Here is a 23,178-nt window from a genome sequence, read left to right as displayed (position 1 = left end):
CCACCTGCTTACCAGGGATGGCGATGGGGGAATGGTTCCAGAGTGTTGCCCAGACCTGGAGGGGGTGATGGTTAAGATTAGGGGACAGTACCTTGTGTAACAGGTCTGGGGGGGGGGGGAGGGAGGGGCTCCTCAGCCTCTACATGTCTGAGATCAGAGCATTTCATAGCAGGGGAGGGGCTGCTCCTTCCTCATCAAACTCATCCAACATGGGTGATAATTCACTGGGAAAACTCAGGTGAGAGCCTGTCCTACTGGGTGCCAAGGCTCATGCTCTGAAGAACCTTATTCAAGTTCCTGGGGAAACAGGTGGACCCTGACCATGATCCCCTGACTCCCTGAAAAGAGAAGGAAGCAACCCGGCCATGCTGGCAGGGTGAGAGCCGGAAATGGGGATGGGGGGAGTTTGACATGTAAAGGACCCATAAACATTTTCCAGTTGTGCTTTCACACCTCCTCGTGATCTATGGATTGCAGCCCAGATCTCTGAAGCGCCCCAGCCCATGGTGGGGCATTTTCCACAGACTGCAGGGGGCTTTAGGGCAGACCCTGGGGGGCTCTTTTTGGTGAGCCAGTTTGTGCTTGATAAAATGCGGCCTCCGATCTGTGGGGGAGCGAAGCCTGCCACTTGGAGGGCCTGGCCCTGTGCTGCTGCCACAGGCAGCAGGATCTGCACCCTGACTTCCCTGTGTGCTGTGTTTGGGGGTGCTCCATGGAAGGTGCCCTGACCCCATAGGTGCTGGAACTAGGGGTGCAGGGGGGTGCAGCTGCACCCCCTGGCTTGAAGTGGTGTCCATCAGCTACAGGGTTTACAGTTTGGTTCAAAAGCTCTCAACACCCCCACCATACACATTGTTCAAGCACCATTGCCTGCTGAAGGGCCCCCCTGACCAGGGCTGGCCGGAACACGTGGCGGGATCCTCCGGGCCAGGGGCACGCAGCTGGGCGGTGAGTCACCCCCGCCAGCCCTGCTCCCGGCCTTAGACGTGGCCCGGGGAGGGGTTGGGCGCCCCCCGCCGCCGCCGTGCGTAAGGCGAGGGCTGTGACTGCTCCTGGCCAGTCTCCGCCCCGGGGTGGGAGGCTTTAAATGGAGCAGCCCGGGAAGCTATAGGCGGCCAGCCCGGAGCACGAGTCGCCGCCGCCGCTCTCCCCAGGCACCTGCGCTTCCCCCGGCCCGAGGCGAAGCATCCGCAGCGTCCCCCGGAGCCCGGCGGGGAGCCATGGGCGCGCTGCCCGCCAGCCGGCTCCTGGGCTGCCTGCTGCTCTTCTCCTTCCTCTCGGCAGCCCCCGCGGGCCGGGCGGACTTCGCCGAGCCGCGGGGCAGAGCGGCCAGGATCAAAGTCAACCCCCGCGGCAGCCTCTGGGCCACAGGTACCGTCCACTGCCCTGCCCGGACGCCGCTCTCCGCCTGCCCCGGCGCCTACGGCGGAGCGCCCCTGGGAAGCCGCCAGCGGCTTGGGCGATCGAAGGGGCTTTCCCGGATCCCGGCCGGGTCGGGGGGAACAGACCCAGGGTTCCCGGGACAGGCGGCCCCGCTCCCCTCCCGGCTGCAGGCCAGTCAACGGGCGAAGCCCCCCCTAGTCCGAGCCCCGGGGGAGAGGGGGAGCCGGGCCGCGGGAGAGCGCAGGGAGGGAGGGTGTCAGCGGACCCCCAGAGCCAGCTGGCTGGGGCGGGGAGAGCTTGTCGGCGGAGAACCCCCCGCTGCTGTGGACTGACGGGCAATGAGGAGAGAGCCTTGGGCGGGGGCAGGTGAGGAGCCCAGCCCCAGCGAGGGAACCCCAGCTGGGCAGGACAGGGGACTAGAGCTGCCCAGAGGCTGGGCTGGGTGGGAAAAGCGGCTGAAAGCTGCAGCGAGGCGGGCCGGTCTGTGGTACAGGGCTCAATTCCTGTCTCTGGAGAGCGCACCTGGGCAAAGCATCTTGTCATGGGGTAGGTAGGCTGAGGTGGGGCTTACCCAACATACCAGACTCTCCAGAGCGCAGCTGGCAGCAGCGGTGCGAGGGACTTGGCTGTGGGGGCTGGGAGCTGGAACCCCTCCGAGGCAGATTCTAGCAGCAGGTGAGCAAACTTCTTAGCTACAGGGTTAAATTCACACCGAATCTATGCCTGCCCTTCGGCTGAGTGATGGGGTGCACTTTGCTTTGGATGTGCTGGTGGGGTCCTAGCTGAGGTTAATTCACTGTGGTGCCTTCCCAGCAAAGGAACACATACTTCTGGGTCAAGGGCGCTCTAGCTTGGAGAACTCAAAGGGTAAATGGGCCAAGGGCTACCCAGGCCCATGAGGTTCTGCCAAACTACTCACTGTGGCCCATTGGGGAACCCTGGTGCCAGGGAGGGCTGCCAGGAATTGGCGCAGGCACATCTACCTGCAGAAATGTCTGAGTTCCTCCAATGCCAAAAATTAACAGAGACAGAAAAAAACTAAAGCAGGAGAACAGGAGAGTGGGTGAGGAAGTGGGGGAAGAAAGGAGCATGAGGCAGGGCTTAGCAAGGGGACATTGTGTCTACTGCAATAGATACACATTTTAAACACTCTCAGCTCCTCAGAACAGATGCACATTTTAAAAGCACAGGGTTAGCCCTCCCCTGAAATCAGCTACCCCATTACAATCCCCTCTCCCAAAAAGAGATCCAAAAATAAGACACCAAGCCATTAGGAGTCTATTTTGTGTAGGTCAGAAGTTGCCTCTCCTTTGCATCCTTTTTTGTGTGATGTAGGGGTGGTGGAGAAGGGGGAAAGGCATGAGTGAGAGAAGGCTCCTGAGTTCTCTGGAGCTGGGCTGGAGAGCAAGAGGAGGGCACAAGTCAGGAGGAGAAGCAGGCAGATGCCATCTATCAGTCATCATACAATCCCCATACCCTTCCATTGCCCAGCACGGGCTGCCCCAAAACACTGTGTTGGCAGCTCCAGAGCACTGGTGCACATTGCATTATCACACAAGCAGTGCTAGAAATGCTTGCTGGTCACGGTCTCTGGAGAAATAACAACTGTGCTATTAAGAATCTTAATTCAGATACATGAGCAGGTTGTGGAGCTCGACTGGTCTCTGAGGGTTTGTCTACACTGCAAAAAGAGGTGTGAACTTTGGGTCTCCGGGTGGCAGCTTGGGCTCTCAAGCCCACCTGATCCCCTGGGTCCAAGCTTGGGGGCTAGCATGAGCAGCTGCCAGAGCCACCATGTCCACACTGCTGTTTTTAGCACACTAGCTGGAGCCCCGCTAGCAGGAGTCTGTCTGCTTGGGCTGGGAGACTCACTTCCAGCTGCAATGTAAATACTCTTGGATTTTCACTTGTGCTGCTAACCCAAATTAAAGGCCAAGATTGTGTCTTCCCTGCTGTTTTAACCCGAGTTACCAATGCACTTCTTTTGCAGTATAGACACACCCTAAATGGGATAGACCACTTCCACAGAACTCCACCAACACACCTGCCCTCAGCTGAGTGACAACACATTCAACCAATGAAATGTCAGAAACATAGTCCCAGAGGATGAGGGTGGGAATATAGATAATTGATCAGCAGAACAACTGTCCTTGATTAACCAATGATTCTGGTGCCTGGACAATATTACCTAGCTACTATTAGCTGATTGTCCCTTTTGTGGGTGCATGGCAAGGTGGATTGTTCCAAATCCCTGTAGCAGAGAGATGGCACCCACAGTCCCAGACACAGGCAGCAAATTCCTTGGGCAGATTCTGCCTTGTGGTGAGTAGTAGTGTGCTATGGAGGCACCAGGGTCTACACTGAGCCAAATACTGGGAGATTAGACACGATTTCAGAACTTCAGACGCAATCAGATATTCGGGAGACAAGGTGCGGGAGGTATTATCTTTTATTGGACCATTTACATACAATTGGACTAATTGCATGTAATAAAATATTGGTATGATAAGATGCAAAGCAGAGAGTCTGTCCATTATTTTAAGACAAAGTGGAGAAAAAGCCGGAATACCTTCCAGATTTGCACTATTCTGAGATAGAGGAAACCAAATCTATTTCTCAGCTACTCATCTGTGTGTTCAAAATCTAGTATGGCACCTTCAGTACCACTGTGAAACTTGTCTGAATAGTGCTCTCTAAAGGGGAGCGAGCAAGCAAAAAGGTGGGTGTGTGGGAGAAAGCTGCTGTGAAGCTTCCCGCAGACGAGAAGCCAAGAATGGGGGTGGAGGGCAGAGCTGAGGGGTCACAATCTGCTTGGCTAGGAGAGAACCCAGGGAGCCCCTGGAGAATCAGCTCAATTAGGAGTGAGAGTTTCCCTCCAGTAACCGCCTCAGTGTGGCTTGCTGTGGAGCGAACCCCCAGATGATGTCCCTATCTCAGAATGGCAATGCCGGCTCCGTCCCAGGGTGATGCTCATCCTAGTTAAGGACACAGCTGCTGTAACCCTGGGCACTGTGTGCCACAGAGCCTGCTAGTTGGGGGTGGATTGGTAGCACAAGATAATCCACTAGCCAGGCAGCAATGAATCCAGAATGTGTCGTCGTCGTCTGCGCTGCTGCTGCTCTGCCAGAGGGCTCCTTCCCCAGCTGGCAGAGGGAGAGGGCCAGATCGCTCAATGCCCAGAGCAGAGGCTTTCAGAAAAGGGGCAAATTCCTTTACAAACCCAGACCCAAGTGTGGTCTGATCCTTCAGTCTGTCCCCTGGGGCTGCTTCCCCTCAGCCGGACTCTTGCCAAGGGAGGTGTGAAGGGCCTTTCTGCTGCCCCTTTTCCTCCTTGCCCGCCTGAAGCCTGGGAGGGGAGGGGGAGCCAGAAAGGCTCCATGCAGCCTGCAGGAGCCCTCCCCAAACGAGAACTGGAGTGCTTTGCCCTGCTAGTGCCCTCTGCCCAGGTTTTCAAGCCCCTGAGAGGTCTCTCAGCACCTTTGTCTCCCTGTTATCGACCAGGCCCTGATGCCCCAGTAGTTCAGGGAAGCCCAGCAAACAACCATATGTCGTGTAATCCGAATCTGCTGCCGGAAGCCCCCATGGCGTTAACCACTGACACAGCATGTGCTGGCTATTCAAGCTCCCGTTTGTGGGGCCTTGTAATAACAGGTGCAGAATGAAGAGGCCTCGGTCTGAGCACCAATGATCTCCCCATACCCCTGCGCTGTTTGTGCCCTGAAGGATGAGGGGTTTATGAAATGCTTGTTATCCACTAGGGTGATGAATCTGCTAAGCAGGAACTACCCTTCCCATCAAGCTATGACCAACCCCCAGGGCGGACGTGTGGGTCTGGTCTGGGCAGAACCTGTGGGGAAGCAGCAGAGACAGGACAGGGAGCCAGTGCAGAGGAGCCCCAATGAGACACTCCACTGACTTATCCCAGTCTGGAAACCTGCAAACTCCTACTCGCTTCTGTTCTGCCCAATTGAAGCTAGGGGTTCTTTAGGGATTCTCGGTGAAGGACTGAGTTGAATGACCCGGGACAAGGAGAACTGGATACAACTTGATTTTATTATAGGATGGTAAGTATAACAATTATTGTCACTGGCCAAAACCAGGGGCGGGGGTTAGGCTATATTAACAGCTTCCAGCAGAGGCTGGGCTGGAGAGGCACCGGGCCAAGAGGCCCTAGCCCTCTGGTGACTCGAAGATTCCAAGGGCAGAAGGGACCGTTATGATCGTGTCGCCTGACCTCCTGCACAGCACAGGCCAGAGACCTGCCCCACAATAATCCCTGGAGCAGATCTCCGAAAAACACCCAGTCTTGAACCAAAAATGGCCAGTGATGGAGAATCCACCATGACCCTTGGCAAAGGGCCCAAATAAGAACATTAAGCTTCAATTGCAACAGTTTTAGCCACTGTATTGAGGCAATTTGCAACCTTTCCTTCCGTGCTGGCCCTAGTACAATAGCCTTTCACTTAGCCGTGCGTCCTTGTGGTCATTGGGACCCACCGGGGCTAGTGCTGATACAGCTAAATGTTTTGAAGCATCTTCAGCGCTTGGCTCCAAGTTGTGGTATACCTGGCACGCTACTGGTACCTTAGGGGTGCGTTGTGCCACAGCACAGAGTGGCTGAAACAGTTACACTGGTGGGACCAGGAATGTTCTCAGAGATGTCTCCCCAGGATGTTACTTGTGTGTATTGTGTTCCTGGTAGACTTAAGGGGACACGCACACAGGTAAACACAGTGGGACACAGCCTGGTTAAGCTGCATCATCTTGCTAGCTGCTAATAAGCTCGCTAGCTTGTATCTCCAGTACTGGGCTACCTTGGCTCATAGTGTAATGAGCCCACAGGCTCCTTATTGGCACTGTTAACCTCCAGGGTACTACCCAACCCTGAGAGGGCTCCATACACCTCAAGAACAGGCATGGGAAACGCTCTGGAGGGAGCTAGAGGCTGCACGCAGCAGCAGCCTCGGAGGTGGCTGTAGAGAGAAGGCTGGGCAGCTTAAGAGCTGGGTCTGAAGGGCTGAGAGCCAGGCTGGGAAGCAGCCGGTCACTGGCAGAGGGGCCAGTGGTAGCCATGGTGGTGGATCCCAGGGAAAGCTTGCAAGTGGGGGTCCATGTGGATGAGTCTGAATGGGACTACAGGTGCTGGCTGGGGAGTCTGTAGGCCAGTGCATGGCTGCCTCTGGGAGAGGTCTGGAGCAGGTACCCTGGCACAAGATCTGACCTTCATTTCCCTGTGCTGAGCTGCCCCGGGGCTGGGCTGGGATTTGTTGTGGGTTGTGTTTATCATCTGTAGTTTGCAACTTACAGGCATTGTGCCAGGGTCATTGCAGGGTTTATTTCTGGCTTCCCGAGTTCAGCCCCCTTTGTTACTCATCGGGCTCCGAGGGTACATCTCCACTGCAAGTGCTACCGCAGCACAGCCGCAGCACTGCAGCTATGCCACTGGAGTGCTGACCGTTCCTACAGTGACCGTTAATCCATCCCCTCGGAAGCTGGGTGGAGGGAAGAATTCTTGTTGGCCATGTTGCAGAGGGTGTGACTTTTTCCATAGCCCTGAGCGGTGCAGCAAGGCCAATCTAAGTTTTAGGTGTAGACCAGGTCTGTGAGTGTTTATGGGAACTCATTGAGGGCTAGATCCTGAAGGGTCTGCTGCTTGGAGAGCCTGACTCCAAGGATGTGCTACAGAACACCTGGGGGACTGGTGTCCCACTGCTCTCCTAGTCGCACTGGGTCCAGTTACAGTTCAGGGTGAGCCTGACTGGGAAAACGAGCTATGATTTTGCAGGTGCACTGTCCATGCAACTTATAGCCCTTAAATGTCTGTCTACTGACTGTGCATGCAAATCAGGTAGTTAGCACTGATCCCTATAAAACAGGGGTGGGCAAACTACAGCCCACGGGCCGCATCTGGCCTGCCAGCCATTTTAATCTGGCCCTCGAGTTCCTGCTGGGGAGTGGGATCTGGGGCTTGCCCCACTCCAGTCAGGGAGCAGGGTCGGGGGCTGCTCTGCACGGCTCCTGGAAGCAATGGCATGTCCTCCCCTCCGGCTCCTACACATAGGGGCAACCAGGGGCTCCACTTCACATGCTGTCCCCACCCCAAGCGCTGCCCCTGCAGCTCCCATTGGCCAGGAACCACGGTCAATGGGAGCTGCAGGGGTGGTGCGCAGCAGAGCTGCCTGGCCACGCCACCGCGTAGGAGCTGGAGAGGGGACATGTCGCTGCTTCCGGGAGCTGCTTGAGGTAAGCGCTGCCTGGAGCCTGCACCCCTGAGCCAGCCCCAACCCTCTGCCCCAGCCCTGATCCCCCTCTGAACCCCTCAGTCCCAGTCTGGAGCACCCTCTTACACTCCAGAGGCTGCACCCCCAGCTGGAGTCCTCACCCCACACCTGCCGTCCCAGCCCAGAGCCCCCTCCCGCACCCTGAACTCCTCATTTCTGGCACCCCCAGCCAGTGGCCTCACCCCCCTCCACGCCCCTACCCCCAATTTTGTGAGCATTCATGGCCCGCCATACAATTTTTATACCCAGATGTGGCCCTTGGGCCAAAAAGTTTGCCCATCCCTGCTATAAAAGGTGCCCAGCATTATCTGCAGAGCTGAGTGTGAAACTGGTGTCAGCGCTGAAGACTTCTACAAATGCCTATGCTACATCCCAGCTGATTTACCGGCCCCCTAATGCTGCTGTCTTTTTGTTGGAGCCTGCATGAAGTGCCTGCTTGGCTGCCTTCCTCTGAACGGCTAAGCTAACTCATAGGTTGTTAGTTGGATGGTTATTAAAGGTGAGCTACCAAGATGTTTTTAGGGCTCTGGGAATTACCACCCTGGCTCAGACAGGGGTCCCTCTAGCCTGGTCTCCAGTCTCTGATGGGACCAGCAGCAGCTGCTTCCATGGAAGGCACAAGAACCATGCAGCAGGTAGTGATGGATCTCTGGCCCCTAGGGAAAGCTCCCTTCAAACCCTGGATAGTTACTGGTCTTGAAAGCAAAACTTTTAATAATAATAATAATAATAATAATAATATATGGAGATATACCTATCTCATAGAACTGGAAGGGACCTCGAAAGGTCATCAAGTCCAGCCCCCTGCCTTCACTAGCAGGATCAAGTACTGATTTTTGCCCCAGATCCCTAAGTGGCCCCCTCAAGGATTGAAGTCAGAACCCTGGGTTTAACAGGCCAATGCTCAAACCACTGAGCTATCCCTCCCCCCAGTTATTTCTGCTACTTAGTGTGATAACTCTGGATAGTCGTGTCACCCAGAGTAGTGTTTCTAGGATTTCAAGAGGAACAAAAAATGTGGCCATTGTCACGTTCTCTTTTGCTAGTTCCCCCTCTGTTCTGCCTCCTTCAGCTAGAGGTGGGTTTGTGCTACAGTATCTTGCTTCTGAAAAATTCCGTTGCAACATAGCAGTGGCTGCTGCGGCTAATTTCAAAGGCTGCTTGGCATTTGGGAGCTGTCTGACTTTTGCATCCAGTCCCTCTGCCAGAGCTTGAAATCCCCCCCCAGCCCCCGAAACCATCTTACCCATTCCCTGTTCAATATATGTGCCCAATGTCATTTCAGGTCACTTCATGGGGAAGAAGAGCATTGCGGCCTCCCCGCTTCTGGAGTCTCCGGGAGATGCTGCAGCAAACTCCATCCCAATGGCCTTCAGCCCGACTCTCCGAGCTGTCTTGCAGGACATGAAAGAGCTGCTTACCAGAGAGCTCCTGAAAATCCTCTTGCAAGAGAGACTAATAGATGAGAACCAAGGAAAATCTGAGCTTCAAAACCAGGTGACTACTGAGCAATGTGGTGGTGAGAGAGACACCTCTGAGTGAGAGGCTGCAGGAGAGTACAGCAGGGAGCAGCATAGGGCCAAATCGTCCCCTCCCCCAGGGCAGCCAGAGGAGGGGCCAAGAAGCCCCCCAAGGCCAGGCTGCAGTAGTTTCCCTCCTATCTGGGCTAAGGAGCCCACATAGGAGGCTAACCCTAGAGATCCAGAGGGAAGGAAACACCTGTTTCCCAAGGGAGGTTGACCCTGCCACCTCCATTGGAGCCAGGCTGTCCTGGGCAGAGACCCCCTGAAGCTTTGGAGGGGCTCAGTGGAGTAAATGCTGAAGCAGCGTTAACTCTGGCTTGGCAATGCTAATACCAGAAGCTGGGCTCCTGCTCCAATCCCTTGCGCCTCTGCCACCAAACCGCTGCAGGGCACTGACCCTGCGGCGCACCAATGGAATAGCTAGGATAAAGGCTGGAGCTGGACCTTCTCCCCCCTCCACAGCCCAAGGGCAGATGCCCAGGAGCTCTGTCCCCTCTGCTCATGGAGCAGTGGGGATGGTCTGAGCCATAGCTCTTACAAGGGAAAAGCCTGTAGTCACTTAGCCCTTACTAGCGCAGGGTTGATCCTTTCAGTATCCTCTAGAGTGATAGCACAGAGGCATCCCACACACAGGGGCGTGGCAAGGGCCCTTCAACATCTCTGGTGCTGGGAATCCTGCATGCAGGTCGGGGAACTCCTACCCTAGAAATACTGAAAGTAGGTAAACTGGGGGGGAGGGAGCAGGGGGATTCAGCGAGGAGTGACAAAATCAGGGCAGTAGGAAGGCATGATAATAGATGGCTCAGAATCACCTGCCTGCTCCATCGCATTGTGCTGCTCCAGTGACCTAAAACGCTGGTACACCCGGTTTAGCTGGCTGGTGAGAAACAGCGGAGCACAGCAGGGAATGCAGCCCATGTTACTGAGGCACTGGTCACGCTCGACAGCTTCTGGCGAAGCTGCGTTGCGCACTTCAAGCAGGGATTCATGCACTTAGTCACATACAAAGGACACAGCTTGTTGTCCCCCCCGTCCCCCCCCCAGCTAATAGTCGCTCTTTGGACACCGTGAATGCCCTGCAGTGACGCCGCATGAATGAAAACACCTGAATTTGGTTTTAAACACCAGTTTGATCTAATCTGGGCCCACAGCCGCTGATGCACCTCAATCATGGTGGCATGGCTACTGCCTGGCATCGCTCCAGGGCAGAGCTTCCGCAGTTTGCTGCCCTACCTGTGCATCTCCCACTGCAGCCTCTTGGAATTCTGGGAAGTTTTCCCTGCATGCCAGCTGTCTGGGGGCTGTAATGCTGGCCTGGTTTTGGGGTGGCTTGTGGCCGCACACACACAGGCTGGGTGTTCCATTAGCAGTGACTAACATGCCAGGCGGGCGGAGCTGTAGGAGAGAGAGCTGGCCTCTCTGCGTGCTCCATACAGTTCCACACCGAGTGGCTTGTGTTTGTGGCAACTGTCTGGCCAGCCCCAGGGGGGACAGAATTTGCTGTGAAGGGCTGGGGCAGAGGGATAGGAGGGGGACTGAGGAGCTACTGAGATTCAGCCGGGTTGGGAGGGGAAGCCGGCTCCAGGCTGGGAATGGGCGGCTTGGTAGTTCCTTGATGGTTAGTGACCAGTGCTCCCCCCTGCCCCCACACCTCCTCAGCAGCTGGCACACATGCTCCAGCCCCTCTCCTGGGCCGGGTGTCTCTGCTGGGACCTTCAGTGGCTGGAAGGTGGGATGGGGCTAAGCTGGCTGCTGGTAAGTCACATGAGTGGCTGTCTCTTCCAGGTAGCTGGGGGCATGCCCTGAGTCTCCCCCCTCGCGTACCAGCCCCGGCCACCTTGGCCACTATGGCCAGCCAAGTGAAGGAAGATGGGGAGAAGCGAGCTGGTTTTAGTTGCTCCCTAGGGGCGGGCCTGATCCCAAGCACTGCAGCTGCTGCTCTAGCTGCTCCTCCAGGTCCTACTCTTGCCTCCAGGAGATCTTTTGGGACAGAAAACATTGGGGGTGGAAACACATGTCAGCCCCCCTCAGTATTTCCAGTGTGGGGGCACTAGCCCCCTGGTTCTGCTGCCCCTGCCCAGCTCCCAGTCCTGAGCTGTCACCCCCAATGGGTGCTTTCTGAAATCTGCCCTTTTTTCTCTGGGTCCATCACTGCACTACAGTGGGTGAAAATAACCCAAACAATTATTTAAAAGGGACAAAAATTCTGTTAAGCTAAAGTGATACTAGTCAGGCCAGCCAATGATTGACTGGACTCGGGAATGCCGTGCAGGCACACAGCCTGGACGATTAAAAACAGTAAAAAGACTTACCCAGTTTTATTCTCTCAGAATTAGGTTATAGTCTCATTGCAGGAAGCAAAGGGAGTCCTATGGTCATTCTAAGGCAAATTATCTACACTGGAGCTCTGTGTATGTGGCACAACCAAATGTATTCAGAGACTAATCAACCCCATTTAGGTAGCATCTGCTCATTGCTCTTGATGAGGAGCTAGAAGACAAACAAAGTCCGGTCTCTTTACAGAAGAGTGGTGCAAACTACCAGCTGCTAATTTACTGATTCATGCTGGTAGGTCTGCTGGGTTGCTGAGTCCATCTCTCCCTGAGAAATAGTCTCACCTGAACCAATTGCTAGCCACCCTTCACAATGCGCCCGATCCTGCTAACAGTCAAACTGCCTGATTGGCCCTGCCCAAATACACGGCAATGCAGAGAGACCCAAACCCTCGTGCATGCTGCACTGGCCATCGCGGGCCAGTACGGAGGGACTTCACCATCTCCTACTCTTTAGGTGTCGTATGCCCCAGGGGACAAAACTAGGGAGCAGTCCTTGTACTCCCAAGAGCACATGGACTGCAGCTGTAGCTGGCCCTTCGGCAGGGTGCACAAGGGTTGGGGGAAGGCTTCTTGTGCCTGCAAACTCCTTCTCCCCCCCCCCCCCCAAACACTCCCAAAGGCCTTGTCTTCACTGGGAGAAAAGGGATGTTTTTAGCATGCGTCAGGTAACGTGTTAAAACCTTAGTGTAAACGGGGCACATTGTATTTTAACTCATGAGCTAGGTGGGGTCAACCATGGGGGGTTCAACATAGGGTTTACCACTACCAGCTAAGGCGTGTTAAAAGCACTCCTTTTCTCCTAGCATAGACATGGCCTGCCCTAAATCAACCACCTGCTCTTCCTCCCATGCTCATTTCCTTTTGTGTAACAGATGAATGCCCTTTCACAGCACCTATCCCATTCAGCCTCACTCCCCACCCATCTGTAGAGCTACCTGTGGCAAGGGGTATCTCCACTGGGCCCCTTGCTGTGGAGCTGGAACATCGATGCATCTCATGGGGTACAGCAGAGTTCCCCCAGGGCTCCTGGAGAGGTGAGGCTGTTCTCTTGGGTAGGGGCCAGGGGGTGGCTGGGGAAGACAGAGACATGGTCGTTGTAGAGTCCTGGGTACCACAGAAGCTGGGTACTGCTTGCAGCTGTGGATCAGCGCTAGGAGCTCTTTGAACCTGGGTGACCAGCAGGGCTTCTCCACAGCTCCTGCTCGCACTGAGACATGTTCTGCTGGAGCTGTCGAGCACAGGAACCATCTCTGGCCTTGTCTGTACTAGAGAATTGAACCAGCGGTGAATGAGCTGATGGAGGGCTTTGGTGTCAGCACACACCAGGTATTGTGTGCACTGGGCACCTATCCCACGCTGCCCAGCACAGCTCTGGGGAGCAGTGCCTTCTGGGATACTTTGGAATTTGCTTATGGGAATTGTGGGTGAAAAGGCCCAGCTCCCATAATCTCCTGGGGGGATTGCCCTGTGTAGCTCCCATGTAGCCCTTTGGCACAGGTGCCTTTTCCTAGGCCTTTTCTGAACTTGGAGGCTGGCATGAATGCTTGAAGGAGAGGTTTCTGCTAGAGGCTTTCAAGGGCAGGCTGAGGTGTCTATGGTGAGAGGCTGGGGGATGTGCCAGCCGAGAGCCAGAGCCCAAAGCAAGCAGCTCCCAGATTTCATCCTGCAGTGGTTCTTTAGCACTGTCCAGGTGGATCGCTGCATGCTGCAGGGCCCAGAGCTTGAGCATGGACTGATGGGACCAAGTTCTGGAGATGGGGGGGCAGCTGCAGCGAAACTTCAGGATGAGGGAGGAGGCTTTCTTTGTGCTCTGTGATTGCCACGTGGAGCATGAGGCTGGGGTCTGCTATCGATGGGGGAAAGAGTGGGGGGGTTGCAACCAGGCAGCAGAGGGTGTGGCTGTGGGTGGAGGGCGTGGGGAAGATCTGACCTATGGCAGGAGAGGATCAGCAGGCAGGGCAGAGTCCTGTGGAGCTCTGATATTAAGATCTGGGGCAGTAACAGGTGGGGAGATGGGGTGGGGGGGATTTGTTGAGGGGTGTGAGGTGATCAGGGCCGTGGGTAAGGAAGATGATCCCAGTGGCTGCACTTTGTCTGGACTGAAGAGACCGATCCAGATGCACACAGCAGGTGCATGTAGGAGACTGCCAGCAGGAGGGAGCTGGCTGAGCCATGCTGATTGCTCTGTGACTACCACAGCAATGATCCTGTCTGCCTGCTGCAAGTCTGAGCATGTGCTCCAGCGAGGTGAACAAACTGTCAATGCTCAGTGGAGAGCCAGGGCCACTCACCCTGCTTACAAGGGGGAATGTTTGGCATGGAGTCGGGCTGTGCATCTGATCAAGGGTGGGCTGTCACCACCTCACCCCCTTGGTTCAGATCAATGGGTTCCAATAGGGGCAGTCGGCACAGTGTGAATAGCTGGGGCGATTAGCCCATCACTTCCCAGTTCCTGTAGCTGTTGAGCTCCTGCTTCGCTCAGTATGTCAGGTCTGGCTGTGGATTTACAGGCTTTCTGGAGGGTGTTCTCTGCAGCCTATTTTGGCCTTCCCAGTTCTTTTGCCTTTGTTTGCACAGGGGCATATTCAATGCACAATTCCTCCTAAGGGTCAGTGAGCTCTTTAACTCTTGGCCAGTCTCCGTTTAGTTCCCTGGGGTGGAGGTGCCACCCCTGTATGCTCCCTCATGGCATGGCACAGCGCTGCAGTAGATCTGCCTCAGTGCCCCTAATGGTCCTGGCTGGGGCTCAGCCTCTGGCCCAGGCCCTGTGAGCGTTCAACCCCTTCCGGGAGGGCAGAGTCCCCAAGTCAAAGTGCAAGAGACTCTGGCTCCACTGGGAGCAGCTTTCAGCCTCTTCCTTTCAGGTGAACCCCAACTGCCAGGGCTGCCTGACCCTCCACCCCATGGTGCCTGGTAACCAGTCACACGCACGCTGCTGCCAGGCCTAGCCTGCCCCAAGCAGTCTTCAGTCAGCTCCTGGCCTCACCCAGGCCTCTTGCATGACCTGGGAACTGCCCATGCCCTCTCCTTCCCTGGGCTCCCTCCTCCACTGAGCCAGCTCTCCCCTTCCCACTGCCCTCCCCAAGCCTGCCAGCGCTGGCAGGTGACATGGGGCGGGGCTGACGGAGCCTGCAGCAGTTCCATAACTGAGGGGCTCGCACGCCTCTTGCACTTCCCAGTCTAATTTCTACCCTTCGCGGCACCCTGCCTCTTGCTGGCAAATAGTTACTGCCTCATCCCAGCACTTCACTTGGATGGGGCTAGGGTGACCAGATGTCCTTTAAAATTAGGACTGTCCCGCTATTCAGTTGTTTGTCCCACATCCTGGCGGATGTATGGGCGGGATGCCATTTGTCCCGATTTTTTGGCTCGGGGCACTCCCGTCTTTTTTTTTTTTTTTTTGCTTGGGCCCTCCCCTGCCCCCCCTCCCCCACGTGTCCTGATATTTTGTTCTTGTCATCTGGTCACCCTAGATGGGGCCAACTGTCCCTGCTGCCCCGTGTTGTTGCAATGTGATACTGAGGGATGCTACTTAACTTTCCTGAATTTGCTCAAATAATTGCCCCTTCCCAGCTGACTGCCCCTCCCCCCCCAGTCTCAATAGCTCCCTTTACTACCCCCCCCCCCAACCTATTCCTCCTCTGACAGGGGGATGGGTGTTTCTGTCCCCCCCCCTCCCCTCTCTCCTGTCGTTAGTATCTCTGGGAACAGTCTGTAGGTGGTTGTAGGGAGCATCCCATTTCTCATTACCTCTTCCCCCACGCAGTGGGAAGTGAGGGCTTGTCTGAACAGTGTGTTACTAGAGCAACAGAAGGTACAGGGAGCAAGGCCTGGCATATGACATACAGCTTGCCTCACCGTGACTGGCCATGGACACCCCACCACAGGCACTAAAAGTTCCTTCAACTGGAATACGATTCATTGCCTGTTGATAGGTCTTTTGCACTTCACATAGCTACTGTCACATGCAGGACCCCCCGGGGCACAGTGGGGTCTAAATAATGGTGTTTACTCACTATGTGTAATGTGCCAGGTCTAGGTCTGCACCTGCTGCTGCTCTAGCAGGGTGCTGGTGGCCTTTGAACCATGCACAACAGTAAGGACCACTGGAGGGATCACACATTATTTAAAGGGATACTCCCCAATTCCTATGCACTGCAGAGATGCTTTGGCTGACAGCACCAAGAGGAACCTCTCCAGGGCCATGCCCATGGCATCCTTGGTGGAAGTGCGAAAGCTTTAGAACTCTGCCACAGGAGATCAGGAGCAGCCTGAAACTTGTCGCCTTTAGGGATGAAACTGATGCTCCTCCCCTCATTATTGGCCTGATGATGTTTCTCCTGGAGAGAGAGGATAATCACACTCGCTGTAGGGGTGTAAGTGACAGAGCGAAGGCAAATGTCAGTAATGAACATAAATCATGTCTGTATAACTCTGGAAATTCCACACACAAATCTTTGTGTAACAGGGTGTAAGGATGGGTGAGTGGGGTGCCCCTGTGTGCACCCTCAAATGCAAAGACCCCTGGTAGCTGAACCCCAACACACACGCAGCACAATTCCATGGCCAGTGACAGATTCAACAACCTCACAGGGACCTTTCTTCTACCTCCAACTGGTAAGGGAGCCGCTGCACACAGCACAATGAGTCTCCTTCATGCTATAATGCCAAAGTCGGTGCTTCCTTGCCTACATCACTCAAATGGCACCCACAGTGGTAATGATGCATAGGCAAATGGTAGGGGCATACTACAAGAGAGTGAAAGGATTGGGACTGTTTACTTGAGAGGGGACAAGGAAGGGGGGCTAACAGCAAATATACCAATGACTGGTAGAGAGATCACACACTGCTATTCGCCCTGCCTCATTCTAGAAGAACAAGGGCTCATTCAGTGAACTTGAAAGGCAGCAAATTTAAAACTGATTAATCCTTTTTTCACACAGTCCACAATGAGCCTGTGGAACTCACTGCCACAAGATGCCATTGAGGCCAAGAGAGTAGCAGGATTCACAAAAGGCCTGAGCATTTCTATGAATAATGAAAATATCCTGAATTACAACAGTAAGGTTTGAACATTAAAAAACAAGGGCCTGGTTCTGTGCTGCACTCCAGTCCCTTTGTGTTGCTTTGGTGGCATAAAAAGCCCGTGAAGCAACCAGATCTGACCAGGTGAGAATTCCCTCAGCATGGGGGAGCTCTCAGCTGAAGCAAATCAGCTGTACCCAGCTCCTACAACTGCTCCCTGCCTGGTATGGGGGGGGGTGTATCAGGAGGAGGGGAGTGCTGGCACACTCCAGTATGCTGCAGCTGGCAGACAGCCCCTTGGACGTATGGCCAGATGACGTAAGTTAGAGCAGCTCCTAGGCTGCTCCAGTGTATGTCAGGGCTAGTGCAGATGTACCATGAACTGTAACCAGCTTGCTGTTGGCCTTTTCTTCTCTCCTATTCTGGGCAGATCTCAGTGCAGGAGAGAGTCTGGGCCCAACCATCTTGGCAGGGATCCACCTGCTTCAGGGCTTGAGGTACCTCCAACTCCAGGGGACTCAGGGGAAGCAGTCCCTGGGGCAGATCATCCCACATTTGCCTACCCCGTTGGCTAGCACCTTCCTGAAAAGGTGCTGGTCCATCAGGGTGCTGGGCTAGCAGGGTCCCATGTCCATTCTGAGCCGGCAGTTCCTGTGTTCCCATAAAGCTTTGTTGAAATAATGGGTTTGTATCCAATTGGGCACATTAGGCTGTCCTTGCAGGTGAAGTATTCTGAGCAATCATGATGGAGACACTGCAAAGCTCTGGGTAGCTCCTGGCTACTCATGACCAGCAGGGAGGCATTGCTGGCTCAGTGGTGGAGAGCCAGGGATGCAGGCAGGCAGCAAGCTTTGCAAAATGCTGTATGTACATCTGCACCATTGTAAAAACTCCCTCTGGGTTTGTTTTCACCTTGTCCCCAGTCCCCATGCGATGTGATTGGCCTTCCTGTCAGTTACTGGGCAATCTGTGCCTGGCCAATCCTAGCTCTAGGCTTTTCCTGTGCCAGCTGTCCCTGAAATCCGACCCACGCATTTGCCATCACATCATAGCAGGATATTCTATCAGTGTGAAAGTCACTCCTAACGTGGGAGCCCAGGTCACGGCGACACCTGGATGAATTGGGGAGATGGAATCCATCCCCCAGCCTGGATCTGCAGAGCAGCCCCTCCTGCATCCCTAGCCTATGGGCTGCAATGCTGGCCACAGTGACTCTGCCCCATTTGTGAGTTGGGGCCAATGGGGCTGTGCAAACTCTTCTTCCCTGGCACATCCCAACCAGCCCCTCACTGCTCTTCTGCTGCCTGGGATATGCTGGCACAGGAACCCTCCACGGGGCGCAGTGGCACCTGTACAGCTGCCCCTGTAGAGGGCTTAAGGGACTGCCGGGGACTCATGCTGCCCATAGCCCTGGGTGAATTATCCCTGGCAGCTGTAGCGCAGGGACTCATACTATTGCTCTCTTTTCAGGAGATGGGATTGGTAATGAAGGTGCTGGAGAAATACCTTTCAAACTGAAGAAGGGACGAAGGGACCGTGTACATAGACGACTGAGTCCAGCATCAGGAAGGCCTGGCTGGTTTGTAGTAAACACCTGGGAATGTTTGAATTATGGTTCTGTGGAGCTACATCACTCTTATGATTTAGTATTACTGTAATATTGTGAATATTGACCATCTGTATGAAGAAAGCCCCAAAGCCCTGACTGTATATTTCCCTTGCATTTTCTGCATTATTGCTGAGGTCAAAGAGCCCTTGTGAATAAAACTAACTCTTTGCACAGCACGTGCGAGCACTTCCTTTGCAGTCAGCACAGGCCAGCGTTTAGGGAGGGGGGTGATCTGTTTCTTGGAAGCCTGAGTCTCCTGTGCACAGTGCGACTGATGGGCAGGGCAGGATGCAACAGAGGGGGGGTTGCAGTTGAATGTGAGGGCTGAGAGAGTCACTGAATGTTGCAGGGAGGTTGCAGCAGAGGGTGGGGGGAGTGAGGGGCTCAGTGAATGTGGCTGAGGGGATGGAGCAGGCATGGGTGCGCTTGCTGCAGGCTGTGATGAAGGCCGTGCAGCACAGGAGTGATGAGCTGTGAGGATCTATGGGGCTATGGGGATGGGGTCCCCCAGGAGTTGTGTGTTTGGGGCTGAGGCATGTGTGGGGTGTAGTGCCCAGGGATCAGGGGTCTGGGGGTGAGATGTCTGAGGAGCGGGGTTTTGGGGGGTGGGTTGCTCAGAGGAGGGATCATGGGGAGATGCTGAGCCTGAGGAATGATTTCTGGGAGGGTGGATGCCCAGGGCAGCTGTGCCAGGGAGGTGGGATACCTGGGGTGGCTGGAGGGGTGTGCTCTCCAGGAGGATTGCCTGCTGGTGGGTGGCAGAGGGGGCAGGATGCCCTGGGTTGGGGGTGCAGGAAGTCAGGTGTTTGGAATGCAGGGTGGCCAGGGCTGGGACGACAGGGCTGGAGCAGATTACTAGCTGCAGGGGCTGGAGTATCATTGCTCTTTTATTGTTATTTGATTTATTGCTGTAGCATTTCGTGGGCCCCTGTCAGGATCTGTTGTGACGGGTGCTGCGCATGCGTGTTGTGAAGAGAGTCCCTGCCCTGAAAAGCCTGCAGTCTAAAAGAAGAACCACAGAAGAGGATTTTCATAGATTCCCAGGCCAGAAGGGACCATTGTGATTGTCTAGTCCAGTGTTTCTCAACCTTTTTGATACCAGGGACTGGCTTCCTGCCTCCCTAAACTGTGTCAGGGAATTGTCAGGGACTGGCAAGGAGGCTGCCATGGACTGGCGCCGGTCTACAGACTGGTCATTGGGAAACACTGGTTAGTCTCACCTCCTGCATAACACAGGCCAGAGAACTGCCCCAAAATAATTCCTAGAACAGATATTTTGGAAAAAAATCCAATCTTGATTTTAAAAATTGCCAGGAATGGAGGATCCACCACAATCCTTGATAAATTGTTGCCATGGTTCATTACTTTCACTGTTACAAATTTGAATCTGATTTCCAGTCTGAATTTGTCTAGCTTCAACTTCCAGCCATTGGATGGTGTCAGACCTTTCTCTGCTACACTGAAGAACCTGTTATTAAACATTTGTTCCCCATGTAGGTACTTACAGACTGTAATCAAGTCACCCCCTTAATCTTCTCTTTGTTAAACTAAATAGATTGAGCTCCTTGAGTCTATCACTGTAAGGCAGGTTTTCCAGTCCTCTAATCATTCTCGTGGCTCTTCTCTGAACCCTCTCCGATTTATCAACGTAGAATCGTGTGCACTAGAGTTGGACACTGGTGCCACTGCTGCTGGAGTCCTGTGCCAAACACAGAGGTAAAATGATTTCTCTGCTCCTACTCAAGATTCCCCTGTTTATGCATCCCAGGAGCACATTGGCTCTTTTGACCACAGCATCACAGTGGGAGCTCATGTTCAGTGGATTATCCACCACAGCCCCCACATTGTTTTCAGAATCACTGCTTCCCAGGATAGAGCCCCCCGTCCTGCAGGGATGGCCTACATTCTTTGTTTCTAGATGTAAACATTTACATTTAACCGTACTAAAATGCATATTGTTTACTTCTGCCCAGTTTACCAAGTGATCCGGTTCGCTCTGAATCACTGACCTATCCTCTTCCTTATTTACTGCTCCCCCAATTTTTAGGTCACCTGTAAACTTTATCAGTGATGATTTTGTTTTATTCCAGATCATTGATAAAAATGTTAAGTAGTGAAGGGCCAAAACCCAATTCCTGCAGAGACCCTACTGGAAACACACCTGTTTGATGACCGTTCCCTGTTTGCAGTTACATTTTGAGACCTATCAGTTAGCCAGTTTTTAATCCATTTAATGTGTGTCCTGTTAATTTTATATTATTCTAGTTTTTCAGTCAAAATGTTGTGTGGTACCAAGTCAAAGCCTTACAGAAGTCTAAATATCGTATGTCAACATTATCCCCTTTATCAACCAAACCTGCAATATCTTCATAAAAAGATATCGAGTTAGTTTGACAGGATCTATTTTCCATAAACCCATCTTCATTTGCATTAATTACATCCTCCTCCTTTAATTCTTTATTAATCGAGTCCCTTCATTATCTTGCCCAGGATAGACATCCGGCTGACAGGCCTATAAACAGGGTCATTCCCTCTACTCTTTTTAAAAATTGGCACAATATTAGCTTTCTTCCAGTCTTCTGGAACTTCCCCAGTGCTCCAGGACAATGAAAATCAACATTAATGGTCCGGAGAGGGGCACTCCCTGCACACAACGTCACCAGTGCGGTGACGAGTGCACAACTCGTCTTGGTAGCCGGGGGAGTTTGTATAAACTCTCCCCACTTTGCTATGGCCAGTTCCCCTCTTCCCGGGCACTTATATAAACTGTTCACATCTGCTCTGCCAGCTCCCTTTGGTCCCTGGCCGGGCCATTCCCAAGAGCTGCCCCATCTGTTGCCTCCCCCACTACCTTCTTCTGCCTCAAATGTCCCTTCCCCCTATCTATGACCTTGGGTTGAGAGGAAGAAGAGCGGGAAGACCTGCAGTTGATCAGAAGACCCTTCCCTAGCTGCCCAAGTGCCATAGTTTCTGGAGTCACCTTCCATCCAGCAGAGGAGCTGGGGGGTGTCCTGCAGCTCGAAGGGTGGGCTAGGAAGGGGTGGGGAAATGTCCTCATGCTGTGATGTCAGCAGAGCAGGCCCAGGGCTAGTGGTTTTGCTGTCCCTATCCCTGCACCCAAAAAGTCCAAGCAAAAAAAAAAAGTCAAGCACAATTCTTGTGCAACCCCCCCAAGGATTTGGTGCCTCAAATGCAAAGATTTGGCACCCCTAAATGTTGGTGCCCAGGGTGGCTGCCCTGATTGCCTGCCCCTGCAGCAGGGTTCTGCTCTGTGCAGGGATTTCCTTCCATTAGGTTGTCAAAAATTGTTCTTGCCTTCAGTGCTCCTTTATCCTACACCTGCCACATCACAACCTGGTGGTCAGGGACCCAGGTATGGAGCTGGCCAGTTTACATGGCTGTTACACTGGCACCAAGGGCAGGTTGGCAACCCGGCCACCCCAGGATCACGTTCTCGGGGTGATACATTATGTTGTGGAGCGTGACACATGGGCACTGACACAATGAGCTGTACCTCCTTGCAGGCAACAAACAACCAACAGGTGGCAGCAGCTACAGAAATTGGGTATGAAACCCTGGGGAAGCCACATGGCTGTGATACAAAGCGAGTGCCCAGCGCCCTGGATGAGCCCGAAAGGGAAATGCCTCAGGGCATCAATTCCCGCTTCCATTGGAGTGAACCCTGCAACAGAACAGCCCTGGGGCAAGGGGCAAAGGCCACGTAAGAGTTCAATCTGGAAACACAGCGGGCAAGTGATCAGTGCGGTGTGAGGACAGTTCTGGGTCTGAGTGGAGCTACAGATCCCTCTGCCCTCTAGGGGACTAGGATCCTGCAAGCCTGGATCTGGTCTTAGGAGTGCAACTGTTCGCTGGGCCGGAGGCCTCCCTGACCTGCCCGCGGTAATTGTGAGTACTGACAGGGACTCGGAGTCCAGCAGCACGTGTGTTCAGACTGTTCCTCCCCATGTGCAGCACCTTGCACGAGGCTGGCGAGCTCTGCCTCCACAGCCCCATTCTGCCCCCAGCTGAATACTGTCCCCAGCACCTCAGCCTCGCATGGTTTCAAGGTAAGTACAGCCATGTGCTGCTGGAACGCAAACACTCCCTTACAGCTGCCAGCTCCCAGGCCTCTGGCTGAGATGGGTCCGGACAGCTGAGAAGTCCAGGGGGGGCACTTGGTAAAAGAAAGGGGTGCGCGTTCCATTCAAGACAAACAAAACTCACCTCCATGCAATGTACCCAAAGGCGCTGACCTCAGCTTGCAGCCCCACAGCAGGGTCTCGGTTGTTCCCTTTTCCACTGTCCTGGGAGGAGCTGGGGTCCAGGCAAGTCTGGGAAGAGTCCCACGGCTCACAGCCCTTCAGCTCACAGCTGGAGCTCTGCACGGTCCAGGGTCGCAATGCTAGTAATTGTAGCGCATCTCACGATGGTTGTTTTTCTAAATTCCGCAGCTTCTGCCAGCTAGTGACTGCACGACCAGCTCAGCATGTGTTACAGAGTGGTACATTTCCAGCCTGGCGGGTGCAGAGAAAAGCTGGAACACATGTCTCAGCTGTGCCCTAAAGGCTCACCACCCAGAAGGCAAAGATCCCAATGGTTATTTACCTTTTAAAACCTCCTGTGTTTGGGGCCTGACTCAGGACTGCTGGATGCCTGGCACTGGTGACAGTAAGTTTTGCAGGTGGAAAGGAGGGGCTGGCAGGAGCACTCACTAACGCGCACCCATTGGGCTGGCCTGGCCCTTTGCCACCCGGACGGGGGAGTTCCGTTAGCTCGCCCAGCGGGAAGTGGCCCGTGTCTGCGGAGGAAGCAGACTTGGGCAGCAGGAAAATACTCTTTGTTCTCATAAAACTAAGCACAAATATTTGTGGAGACGCTGCCGCACAGAACCTCTGGCCCCTGGCAAAGCGCCCTGCAGACTGAGTGGCTCTGCACAATGCTGGCCCATCTGCTTGGCTCCATCCTCCCCCTTTGCTGCACGAAGCAGCTTATATGTTCACCCACTGGCTGTCTGTGGTGCT

General features: G+C 54.2%; 1 protein-coding gene across 1 annotated transcript; it reads left to right on the top strand.

The window, feature by feature from the left end:
- Positions 1–1,220: 1,220 nt before the first annotated feature.
- Positions 1,221–18,066, top strand: NMB (neuromedin B). Its single transcript, XM_065412848.1, has 3 exons — positions 1,221–1,371; positions 8,950–9,161; positions 18,019–18,066. Exons 1-3 carry the CDS (start codon positions 1,221–1,223, stop codon positions 18,064–18,066), a joined length of 411 nt encoding a protein of 136 aa, XP_065268920.1.
- The last annotated feature ends 5,112 nt before the right edge of the window (positions 18,067–23,178 follow it).

This window comes from Emys orbicularis, chromosome 10 (genome assembly GCF_028017835.1).
Source record: "Emys orbicularis isolate rEmyOrb1 chromosome 10, rEmyOrb1.hap1, whole genome shotgun sequence".
In the NCBI taxonomy this organism is placed as follows: domain Eukaryota; kingdom Metazoa; phylum Chordata; order Testudines; family Emydidae; genus Emys; species Emys orbicularis.
Note: the sequence above shows the minus strand (reverse complement) of the source record. Positions and strands in the feature narration are given on the sequence as shown.

Excerpts from the sequence above, each read along its gene's own strand:
- NMB (XM_065412848.1), top strand. The coding sequence starts at position 1,221 with ATGGGCGCGCTGCCCGCCAGCCGGCTCCTGGGCTGCCTGCTGCTCTTC. Across the intron at positions 1,372-8,949 it reads CGGCAGCCTCTGGGCCACAG|GTCACTTCATGGGGAAGAAG; the intron begins GTACCGTCCACT and ends ATGTCATTTCAG. Across the intron at positions 9,162-18,018 it reads AATCTGAGCTTCAAAACCAG|GAGATGGGATTGGTAATGAA; the intron begins GTGACTACTGAG and ends CTCTCTTTTCAG.